At 45.3% G+C, this 12,883-nt stretch overlaps 1 protein-coding gene across 2 annotated transcripts in view; it reads right to left on the reverse strand.

Moving 5' to 3' along the window:
- arhgap44a (Rho GTPase activating protein 44a) overlaps positions 1 to 12,883 on the reverse strand; it is a 76,190-nt gene that overhangs the window by 22,548 nt on the left and 40,759 nt on the right. For both annotated transcript variants that reach the window (XM_063186354.1, XM_063186345.1), the window contains exons 4-12: positions 12,080 to 12,156; positions 11,325 to 11,436; positions 10,685 to 10,761; positions 10,114 to 10,237; positions 8,918 to 8,986; positions 8,547 to 8,628; positions 3,363 to 3,490; positions 1,616 to 1,727; positions 591 to 672 (exon numbers count right to left, since the gene is read on the reverse strand). In XM_063186354.1, coding sequence (XP_063042424.1) covers positions 591 to 672; positions 1,616 to 1,727; positions 3,363 to 3,490; positions 8,547 to 8,628; positions 8,918 to 8,986; positions 10,114 to 10,237; positions 10,685 to 10,761; positions 11,325 to 11,436; positions 12,080 to 12,156 — 863 coding nt within the window. The remainder of the gene's footprint in view (positions 1 to 590; positions 673 to 1,615; positions 1,728 to 3,362; positions 3,491 to 8,546; positions 8,629 to 8,917; positions 8,987 to 10,113; positions 10,238 to 10,684; positions 10,762 to 11,324; positions 11,437 to 12,079; positions 12,157 to 12,883) is intronic.

Genomic DNA, 12,883 nt, shown 5'->3' on the forward strand with positions numbered 1-12,883 from the left:
GGGGGTAGGTAGGGAGTAAGATAAATGAATGTGCAAAATATCTTGATATGTAAAAAACAAATTCTTCTTCTTTTTTCCAGTGTATCCAAACTGAAAGAAATATATACATATCATGACTGAGTGAAATAAAAGTGATACAAAAAGTATAATCTCAGAATTGTATTGAATTAACCCTGCATATTCTTTTCTGAGGAGGTAGGTGTAAGTTAAAAAACATTGCCTAGTCATCCGTGCAGAGAGCCATGACATTCTGCATCCATGTCAGGGAGGCACTTAAAATCCTGTCTCGGAGGACAGATGGGGGAGAGAGCCCTCCTCCGCTTCCTAATTCATGAAGGCTTTTTGCTTTTACAGAGATGGGCAGCTGGGGTACAGTGGGCTGAAAGGGGTGTGGTGGGAGTGGGGGGGGGTTGTAGTGCAGGATGTGGGTCAAAATAACAGAGTTGAAATAGATGGATGTGTGTGTGTGTGTGTGTGTGTGTGTGTGTGTGTGTGTGTGTGTGTGTGTGTGTGTGTGTGTGTGTGTGTGTGTGTGTGTGTGTGTGTGTGTGTGTGTGTGTATAGGGGGCGTTACTGTATGCCATGCTTACTTGGAGGCCTGGATCCATTCCTCATAGAGTTCAGAGGTCATCAGGGGTTCAGGTAGTTCACGCAGATATGATTTCAGAGCCCCTGAGTAGGAGAAAAGAAGAGATGAGAGAGAGAGAGAGAGAGAGAGAGAGAGAGAGAGAGAGAGAGAGAGAGAGAGAGAGAGAGAGAGAGAGAGAGAGAGAGAGAGAGAGAGAGAGAGAGAGAGAGAGAGAGAGATGCTGTCAGGCTGAAAATATGCAAGGGGACCTGAATGGACTTTTGTTTTTTTGGTTGAAGAGAGATGAGCTTTAGCCACACATACACACACACACACACACACACACACACACACACACACACACACACACACACACACACACACACACACACACACACACACACACACACACACACACACACACACACTTTTCAAATGCGTGCCCACACACAAACATACACACACACGGCAGCAGACATGCTGTCGATGCCTGTTAGATTCATCTCCCTGGCAGACGGATGTAGAGGCCAGCACACACACACACCACTCGGCCCACGGGGAACCATTGCACTCTGGTTAAGTGGGGCAGAGTTTAATAGGGAGTCTGGCTAGGGTCAAACCAAGAAGACACACCCTCGCAGACATGGCCAGGGTGACCCTGGGGAGGCTGGGAGGAAATGATGTCACAGACGTACAGGACATGAGGTGCACAGTAGAATTTTGCGGTGTTAATCCAACACTTAGAGAGTTGACTTTACATCTTCTAGAGTGTAATTGGTCCCAGAGACAGTGTTGCCAGATTGGGCAGGTTTCCCGCCCATTTGGGCTGCTTAGGATGACCGACCCCAGGTAAAAAAAAAAGGTAAAAAGTGCATTTGGGCCGTTTTTTCTGCAAATGTTTGGCCATAGAATTCAATAGAACTTCGTTCAAAAACTTCAAATTGGGCAGGATTTCATGTATCCAGGTGGGTTTTGAGCACTTTTTGGTCTGGAAATCACTGGCCTGAGTGCAGTGTACTGTGTTGAATTGACACTGTGTTGATGTACCTGCTATGGCGTGGGGATCAGCTGAATACTCGGGCACGTCCACCACTCCGCAGTCTAGAGACGCCTTCAGTTTCTTGAGCTTGGATGCAGAAGGAGCCACTCGAAACAAACCCTGAAAGAACCAATGGGAGACATGAGAGGGGATCTATGCACTCGTTAGGATTAAACTGTGATGCGAACTGCAGTTGTTTTAAATTGTTTTGATGTCCTGTTGAATGTTGTGCTTAAATGGCTAAAATCTAATCAGCCTGCTCACTGATATGTCAGAGATGTTGACGCTTTTATTGCTTAAAATCGGCAAATGTTGTGTGCACTTGTGGTCGCAAATAATTTACTTCATGCCTGGGGCGACTTGAGTAGCGCCAAGTTATTCATGTTAATGTAGGCAGTAATATGGTGGAGGGGGGGAACAAATGACCTGACAATTAAGCACTGAACTGTCTGATGGGGTAACCGAGGTTAGCTTGTGCATTCCAGGCCCCAGGCTCATAACCACGACGACCTCATAGTTTGGGAGGGACATGGCTAACAAGGGAGCTGAAAGCCGGGTAATTTGTGAATTCAGTGGCGTGTCGCCTTGAGGTGTTGGGAGTAAGGGGGACGTTTCCAAATCATCCTACACCCAAATTGTGCTAGCTGCTGTTAATGGCAGAAGTGTAAAGGGCAGATTATAGTTCAGCAACGGCGCCTGTTGCTTACGGTCGCTAACCACTGTTGATGTTATAGATCTGCGCACGAGGTGTCATGTCGTTAGCTACATTTGGCTACATAGCTACAAGGCTACAGTACAGTAGTCAGACTGCAGGCATTGTGCTGCGAGTGCTAAACCGATGTAGTGTTTGTTTGCTACTTACTAATTCATTTATTGTAGCTTCATTTATTTACACAGACTAGAAAGAAAGTGTTCGTATTCCACAGAATATTGACAGTTTGGCTCTCGTAAACTACCGGAGAACTGTGCCGCCACGAGAAGAAGGAAGTATCGAGACGACCAATCACAGCGCCTTTTCTCTGCGACCTTCGCAACCGTCTGTCGCGTAGTCAGGATTTTTTTGAGGCGCGCGACGACGGTTGCAGAGCCTCTGCGCGGGGGGTGTGGTCGCGCACAGACGGTTGCACAGGCTCTGCAACCGTCAGCGCCAATAAGTATAAATTGGCCTTAAAGGGACACTGTGCAGGAAATGGTCAAAAAAGGTACTGCAACTATGCTGCTCATTGAAACTGGGCTGCCTATTGCCAAATGTGATCTTTACATGAAAGTTTACTAAGTAATAAACACATATTTTCTAGTAAGATCCAAGTACAGTCATTTTTGCAGCTAAGAAATTCAAAATGGCGGACCATGGAGAAGATCCCCCTTTTCATGTATGAAAAGTGCAATTTTTCCAGTCATAATGAATACTTACAATTTTATGGTGGTGGTCAGTATTCATGAAAAAGGTAACATTAGTGAATGGGCAGCATGAATTTTGGAAATAAATAACTAAAAATCTCACACAGTGTCCCTTTAAGATAGCTGGGGGACTGTGGCACAGTGGGCTAAGGTGCTGTGTCCAATGGTACTGAATAGAGGGGATACCATAGGTTCTATCCAGAAGGAAAGCAACGGCGGAGGGTGGGACTAGTGTTTGTGTGTGTGTGTGTCTGTGTGTGTGCGTCCGTGCGTCCGTGCGTGTGTGCGTGCGTGCGTGTGTGCGTGCCTGCGTGTGTGTGTGTGTGTGTGTGTGTGTGTGTGTGTGTGACTAACCTCCTCCTGCATGCCACACTCCAGCAGCATGGTGACGCAGGCCTCAATGGGGAAGGCGATCTCTCTCCCGCTCAGCGTCAGGTGCTCCTCCAGAGGCTTGCCATACGACGGCTTCTCTATCCAGGCCTCTGCACACAGGCAACACAGCATGGTATCAAGTTTTGGCAAAGGACGCGCTCAACTTTTGGAAAAAAACGAAAGTCTTTGGGTGCGCGATAAAATTTATCAACTTAAAGAAGAAAAATCCGCACTCACAAACTGCGTCTCATTATTTATTTATATTACCACCATGTCCAAAAAGCAAACGTGTTTTGGCTATCAAGCCTTCATCTTCAAGGTACCACGCACTGATGAAGGCTTGATAACACAGCATGGTATGACATGATTGTAATAGGACATGGTAGAAAAGTCAAAGCCCATCCAGGAAACTCCAATTTCCATAGTCATTGTGACACAGCACTCCAGAGCACTCAAGTGCTCACTGCACACACTGAAACTGCATTTCTGCCTACCCATTCAATTACAATAGAATTACAATAGCTAGCTTCTTTATTCAAGATCTCTACACATGCAATATAGCATGATGTGACAAGAGGACAATAGTAAAATATAGAATTGTTATTCATAGGAGTCATAGGAGCAAAAAAGGAATACTCAGACAAAATAACAACACACTTCAAAGACAGCAGAGATGCACAGAGCCTGTGGCAGGGCATACAGGCCATCACGGACTATAAGCCTGCACCACGAAGCTGTGACAACAACACCTCTCTGCTAAACGACCTGAACAGTTTCTTTGCCCGCTTTGAAGCACAAAATGACACTCACCCACAGAAAACTCCCCCTCCCCCCCATGATCAACCCCTTTACCTGTCCTCTGCCAGTGTTAAGAGGACACTGGCCACCATCAACCCACGCAAAGCAGCTGGCCCAGACAACATACCAGGCCGAGTGTTGAAGGATTGTGCAGAAGAGCTGAAGGATGTCTTCACAGACATCTTTAACATCTCTCTGGAGCAAGCAGTCATCCCATCACTTTTCAAAGCTGCTACCATCATACCTGTGCCGAAGAAATCATCACCATCATGCTTCAATGACTACCGTCCTGTAGCACTGACGCCCATAATCATGAAGTGCTTCGAACGGCTAGTCCTGTCACACATCAAAGCCACCCTACCCCCCACCCTAGACCCCTACCAGTTCGCATACCGAGCCAAGCGATCCACGGAGGATGCAATTTGCTCTGCCCTCCATCCAGCCCTCACCCACTTGGACAATAAAGACTCATATGTGAGAATGCTGTTCATTGACTTCAGTTCAGCATTCAATACCATAATACCACAACAACTCATCAGAAAACTGGACAAACTAGGTTTCAGCACCTCCCTCTGCAACTGGCTGCTGGACTTCCTGATGCAAAGACCACAAGCAGTACGGGTAGGAAACAACACCTCAAGCACCCTGACCCTGAGCACGGGGGCTCCGCAAGGTTGTGTTCTCAGCCCCCTGCTGTTCACGCTGCTGACACACGACTGCACAACGACCCACAGCACTAACCATCTAGTGAAGTTTGCGGATGATACAACACTGGTGGGCCTCATCACCAAGGGCGATGAGACTCACTACAGAGAAGAAGTAGACCTGCTGGCCAGATGGTGCAAAGACAACAACCTCCTGCTGAATGTCAACAAGACCAAGGAGATTGTTGTCAACTTCCAAAGGGTCCAAAAACAACTGCCACCACTGACCATCGACGGCGATTCTGTGGAGAGAGTGAGCAGCACCAAGTTCCTTGGAGTGCACATCAGCGACGACCTCTCTTGGACCACCAACACTACATCACTGGCGAAGAAGGCCCATCAGCGTCTCTACTTCCTGCGCAAACTAAAGAAGGCAAGTGCTACACCCTCCATCATGACAACATTCTACAGAGGAACCATAGAGAGCGTCGTGTCCAACTGCATCACAGTGTGGGGAGGAAGCTGCACGGAGAAAAACAGGAAGACACTCCAGCGTGTTGTGAACACAGCGAAGAAGATCATTGGAGTACCACTCCCGTCCCTGCAGGACATTTACACCACACGCCTCACCCGGAAAGCACTGATGATCATCAAAGACACAAGCCACCCTGCACACAAACTGTTCAGCCTCCTGCCCTCTGGAAAGAGGTACAGGCGCCTCCGTTCCCGTACCACCAGGCTGGCGAGCAGCACAATGCACCAAGCGATCAAGATGCTGAACACTCAACCCACTCTCCCTCCACTGTCAGCCTCTAGCCAGCAAGGCCACTGACAACCCCCCCCCCCCATCCCCCACCACCATATCTGCGACTGAACATTCCACCTGCACTACTATACTTGTGACTGAACTTTCAACCTGCACTAACTCAAAACATACACACACACACACACACACACACACACACACACACACACACACACACACACACACACACACACACACACACACACACACACACACACACACACACACACACACACACACACACACACTGCACTTTCTGCACTAAACCCAAACATACACACACTGACAAACACTGACACACACACACAGACACACGAACACACAGACAGACGCACACCGCACCTTCTACCTGCACTAAACACATACACACACATACACACACACACACACACACACACACACACACACACACACACACACACACACACACACACACACACACACACACACACACACACACACACACACACACACACACACACTGCTGCTGGTGTACTTGACAGACCTTTTTAATATTTATTTTTCTTCAAAATGCTACTATTACCATGTCAGAACGCTATAAAGGACTTTTTTAGGAAAAGCACAAAAGCACAACAATACCTCTTAATGTATGTCCTCTACAAGTCTTCTGTTGTCCAGTCTTGCACTTTAAATGTCTGTATGAGCACTGTCTATGTCCATACTGTCTTAAGTCCATGTATAAGTACTGTCTATGTCTATACTGTCTATGTCCTTACCTAGATTAGTCTATGTCTGTATGGGAAAGCAAGAAATGTAATTTCAAATTCTTTGTATGACCAGTGCATGTAAAGAAATTGATAATAAAACCTACTTGACTTGACTTGACTTGATTCTCTAATTCGCCTACACTTTTAAGTCCGTGGATTTTATTTGGCAATTCCACTAACTATTAACTGCATCCAATGATGTTTTGGACATTAGAAAACATTTATCTTTCATATAATACAGAAAGTGTAGACATAGCATTATTTCCCTCAGCAAGAATGAATATTTAATACTGGTTTTGGGCGTTTTCATGCCGTCCTGTTTTCCAAATGTCAGATTCAGTCTTCATATTAGCATGTAAAGAAACTTGTTTTGCCCAAGACGATTGCAAATGTTGATTCACAGTAATCATCACAATATGACAAAACTGTCAGAAAGACCACTGTCCTTTCCATTATACATGAAATTTGCCATTTTGTGTGTGTCCACGAAAACTGTGTTAACCGTGTCACGGTCTGAAACCTCCTCCATAAATCAGTAATGGTTTGGTCTTAGGCCATACGAATAACATCACGTGATGTCATAACCTCTTTGGCAGGATACGGGAAGACTTTTTGGTCAATTTTGAGCTCCATCCTTCCATAATTTAATCCATTCTTTTTCATGTTCTCATAGCGGGAAAATTGCCTGTCAACTGTGTTATCAACATATTCATAAGAATCTGAATTAGAAATCACATGTAGAAAAACACAGATAAAGCATACAGATACATTAATTGATTAAGGTGTTGTGGTGGAACTTCTGAGGTCCTCAGTTAGCACAACACCATAAAAATGGCTGAAATGTCAACGGTGTTACCGTCAATGGTGTTACAATTAAGTATGACAGTCAGGGTTGCCAGATGAGGCTGATGATTTCCATCCCAAAAAATGATCAAAATCCGCCCTAAAAACCCGCCCAATTCTATTGATTTATATGGCAGTGGGAAGGTTTTTCTGATAGATGACATTTTTACCCGCACACGGCCATCCTAAGCAGCCCAATTGGGCGGGAACCAGCCCAATCTGGCAACACTGATGACAGTTGAGGAGGAGTATGTTTTTGCCAATTTATATCCATATTGACAGACAAACAAACAAAATAATTTGTGTTCTAGGGAGATGGGTTTGTCTGCTCTGTTTTTTTCTCCTAAAAAAGTGCCGACTTGTTCCCCTGCACTGTTGACCGTAACACAGTTGAGTAACACGGTTGACTGTTTTGAAAGTGTTTTTGCGCTATTGATCCCTTATGTGTTGGAAAAATCCTATGAACATACACTAGGGATTATCTCTGGAGAAGGAAGTCTTGTGTAAGGAGGGTGACTATATTCAAATCAGACGTTACAGGGATTTATGATGAAAAATGTGTCAGTCTGTATCACAGTGACTCATAAAATCCTACTTATGAAGCTCAACAATCACATTTTCTATATCAGTTGCACAGATTAATGACAACATTACTGCTAAGGGACATAAGCACTTTCAAACATATATTGTTTAAACTCTGTAGTATTTTATATATGTTTGAAATGACATAGTATTTGTCCATAACACCGTTGACAAAATAATTAAGCAAATGTTCGCTTTCACTTGAGTATTTATCAAATGATTTAAGATTAAGCTTGGCAATTTGTTTGTTTGGAAACTTAAATATATACACTATGTAAACATCTAGGTCATTTAGTTAAAAAAAAATACTGATAATTGACATTTTGCTTTTGCAAAAAGCGTAGGGGAATCGTAGAATCACTCATAGAAATATCGTATCTATCCATGCATCTGCATTGACAATGTAACATGGTATAGCATGAGTGCAATAGAACAATGTAGAGTTATTATGACATAAGGCCGGATTAAGACGGCCTGGGGCCCTTAGGCTACAAGTTGCTGTGCCTCTCCGGAAGCCGAATTTGACGTCAAATTTACATACACAGTGTCATAATTACGACCTAGGAATTAAGGATAATATATCTACCAACTGTACACAACACGATAGATGAATTTTTCAACATTGCATGTTGTCCAAATTCTGCTATTTTTAAAACTTTTGGTCAGTTAGGGCCCCCCTGGCAGGTGGGGGGCCCTAGGCTGCAGCCATATTTAGCCTGTGGGTTAATCTGGCTCTGCACACACACAGTATAACACCCTGACTTACCTTGGTGGGCTTTGATCTGGGGCAGAATACTCTGTAGGATCTCAAGGGACTTCCGGTGGTACTCTGACTGAACCTCTATGAGCTGCTCAGAAGAACACACACACGCACACACACACACACACACACACACACAGACTCACGCACGCACGCACGCACGCACGCACGCACGCACGCACGCACGCACGCACATGCTCACACACACACACACACACACACACACACACACACACACAGACGCACGCACACACGCACACAAACACACAAAGGCAAACACACACACCTGTTAGTTCCTGCACACATTATTGCCATTTGTAAAAAGAGATTAAAAGCGATTCTGTCAGGGGAGCCTAAGCGTTGTGATGAAAACTCACCGCCTGGAAGTAGTTTGCATAGTCTATTTCTTTGGCCACAAAGCTGTACATGTCTGCGGATAGCTGATCCTACAGAGACCAACAAAAACACAGAGTAGATCAGAGCGCTGTACCGAGTCGGTGGTTAATTACCGTCATTCAGTTGTTGCCTTGTGGTTTGAAGTCGCGTTCTTGACTCGTTTGTGGTTGCACATGTCAGTCTAGGTGCTTGTACTGAGCTGGATCGCGTCCAAAAACCACAGTCAAACATATGCAGTCATTCAATTATTCAAATGTGCTCTTTGAAGCCATGCAATCTGGTACTTCCTTATGCTTCCTACATAATCACTGTGTATCCACACAGACATACAGGCAGCTAAAAGTATAGCTTTTTAAGCCCCATAATGCACGCCGTTCCACCAGTGGAACACTGTATTAGTCATTGAACAGCTAACTAACAGAATACTACACTACTATGACATAACACAGGGCCTTAAGTAAAGCCATTCTGCTAATAGCGAATTTATAACGCCATGTCTTAACGGGTTAAGACCAGGTTTAAAGCTCTGACAAGGTCAGTGAGGTCCGGACAATACTATTCACTTAGCATTGGCAAGATAGTCTTTGTACGGTGCATTTTATTTGGTACAGTTTGCACAGTGAAAGTAAATGGCAAGGGCACAGGAATGCAAAGGTAAGCACATCAAAGTGGTAGGGTTCCAATTTTTTGAAGATCCTTATTGCATCATGCACTGTTGTGCAAGTCTAATTGTCTAAGCCATGACTTAAGGGTCACGGAGGTGGTCTAAAGATCAGAGGGCTGCAGGTTCGAATCCCTCCCACCCTTACCTCCTACCGTCTACTCCTACACCTCTGTCCATGGCTCAGGTGCTCTTGAGCACGGCACCTAACCCAACATTGTTCCAGGGACTGTAACCAAATACCCTGTAAATAACCGCAAGTCGGTTTGGATAAAAGGCTATATAAGTAATTTTGATTGATTGATTGATTGATTGATAGTGTAGTATACCGGTAATTGATTTGTTGCAACAGTCCTGAATGCAGAACAAATTGCCTGCAGGGCAATTAAGATTTCATTCATTCATTCATTCATTCATTCATTCATTCATTCATTCATTCATTCATTCATTCATGCATTCATTCATTCAAATCATGATGTAAATCTTATGGGCCATCATGGGCCAGCCTGCTCTCACCCTGCAGATCTCCATGCGGTTGGCCGTCTCCTCCATCTCCTCTCGGAGGGATTCAGACTTGGCCCCGCCCCCGCCTGGCGGCTGGCTGCTGGGGTGACTGGAGGACTTGGACGACTGCTGCCACCTACAGGTGGGGAGAGGAGAGGACGGGACGGGGCGGGAGGAAAGTGGAGCAGGTCAGGACATGGATGAAGTGAAGCGAGGACAACAAGTACAGTAGATGGAGCAGAGAGGGAGAGAGAGAGAGAGAGAGAGAGAGAGAGAGAGAGAGAGAGAGAGAGAGAGAGAGAGAGAGAGGGAGCAGGGATACTTTTGCTCTTTGATGAGATGAAGGAAAGCTGGTAGGTAAGGCAAGGCAAGGCAAAGTAGAGTAAAAAAATGTATTTGTGAAGTTTACTTGTATATGTCATTCCATACTGTACACACACACTGTTCACAGATAGGCGGATAAAAACGGACAACGTCTGAAAAAATGGCCCAACCCAAGCTGTCCTTGAAATTGGCTTCCCACAGACATGCGAGTCCATCCATGGCCAGGTGCCCTGCAGCCCAGGGCGTCCATTTTTCTTACCGTGTTCGAGCAGAGTCCATGTCCAGGACCAGCTTGGCTAAGTGCTTCCTCTGTTTCTGGATGTTGGGGATTTCAACCTGCGCAGGCAAGAGCAAATGCCAATTCCCTACGTCAGTGCGGGCATAGCAAATATCCAGGTGTCTCAAATTTCCTGCACCATCATTTTTTATTTTGTTGCAATTTTAAGGCAAGTAGCAGACCTCAAATCTTGATGTATTGTCTCTCTGTAGAGGGGTGGAGACCAGCAAGTGAAAACTGTGGGTGCGCTATCTCCTACACCAGTGATTCCCAACCAGTTGCGTCCCACTAGGGGTACTTGGGCACACTTCAGGGACTATGTGGAAACATTTCAAAATGTATGGAGCTGTCACATGAGGATAGAGGAAGAGATATAGGGCATGACTGAAGGGGTACTCATGGGATGATGAAAAGGTTTAGGGGGTATACAAGGAGGTACTGTACGCAAGACCAAATAGGTTGGGAAACGCTGTTCTACATTACTACAACTAACTTCTCTGTACAGCTGAAACCTGTCTTCAATACTCTGTCATGGTGAGCTGATAGTATGAAACTTGTGGCAGGGTAATCTTTTTACTTGTTAAAACTGGTATTGAACCCTCTTGCTCTTGTGTGCGTTTACCTCTGCGAGTGCGTATAGTGGATCCACCACGTCTCTCTCGATCTCCAGCTCAAACAGGATCAGCTCCTGGGCCAACTTCTCTTCCGTGTCACCACACATCTTCAGCATCTTACTGCAGGACACACACGCATGCACGCATGCACGCACGCACACGCACACACACACACACACACACACACACACACACACACACACACACACACACACACACACACACACACACACACACACACACACAAACACACACCACCAAGCACACACAACATGGGACGCAAGCCACACAGGAGACACACACACCAAAATCAACACTCCCCTGTAGCCAGGTAAGACTACATGTCATAAATAGTCATGTTCAAGCCCATGCAGCAAGGCTGTTTATGAGGGTAGTAACAACACTGCTCTGTAGCAAACGCCATTGGGTAGGGACGCGTGGAATATCTGCACTTTTTTGGTATTATTTCCATGATTTATGTATTTCTGTCCTATAAACCACTTATTATGTACGTACTAAACAGTTGCAAGTGTCTCTAAGTACACCAGAAGAATTTATGTGCGTTATTGCAGCAAAACAACCAATTAGGACACTGGGTATGACTGGAAAAATCTCTCAGGGACACTTAGAGGATGTAATGCTGCATCTCTTAACTGGAGTCAGTGAGAGAAAAGTAAGAATAAGTAAACACTCCACAACATTAGAGATGACTCTGCTGTGTCATGGTGGAGAGGAGAGTGTGTGACTGTGCTTGTGAACTCACCCCAGCAGGGAGTCGTCCCCTAACACAGCGGCCCCCTCAACCATACACTGAGCCAGGGTGGTCAGAGGAAGCTTTTTCTGAGGACAGATAGACACACACACACACACACGCACGCACGCACACACGCACGCACGCACACACACACACACACACACAAACGGCATTTCACTGTCTGATAGTCATGAATTAAGGATTAGTCAAGCTGTGTGTCAAAGAATGTGCTTTCCAAAGGAGCTGTCATGAGTCATGATGAGGAACACACAGTACTTTCTTTTAAATGTGATGTCGCCTGGCAATGCAAGCAAACAGATGTTGTTTGGGCACATTCCTGCTGATTTTAGACAAACACAAGTCTCCCAAGAGAAGGTAAATCATCAGCTGGTGAATTATTTCATCCAGGGGGCAACGAGGCTCAGTGGGCTAGTGAGCCATATCATTACGCCTGCCTGGGGCCCGGGTTCGATTCTTGCCCTGAGGTCGTTTCCTGATCCTTATCCACCTGTCTCTCCACACACATTTCCTGTCTCTAACACTGTCCTATCTGAATAACAAAAGTGTAAAAGCCCAACAAATTGTACTGTATATATACAAAGTTATATCATCCAAACAGACATCTGACATTTTAAATCCCTTTATTGAACCATCCATGGTCCACACATCCACCAAAATATCCCCACCCCCTAACCCACCCTTCTATACCCCATTAAAAACAACCCCTTACCAAAGAAAACTACCACCCGCATTAACTGTCCACACTCCCTTATCTGCACACCACTTCTTATCAACAGAATATTATCCCGTATG

This window comes from Engraulis encrasicolus, chromosome 2 (assembly GCF_034702125.1).
Source record: "Engraulis encrasicolus isolate BLACKSEA-1 chromosome 2, IST_EnEncr_1.0, whole genome shotgun sequence".
Classification (NCBI taxonomy): domain Eukaryota; kingdom Metazoa; phylum Chordata; class Actinopteri; order Clupeiformes; family Engraulidae; genus Engraulis; species Engraulis encrasicolus.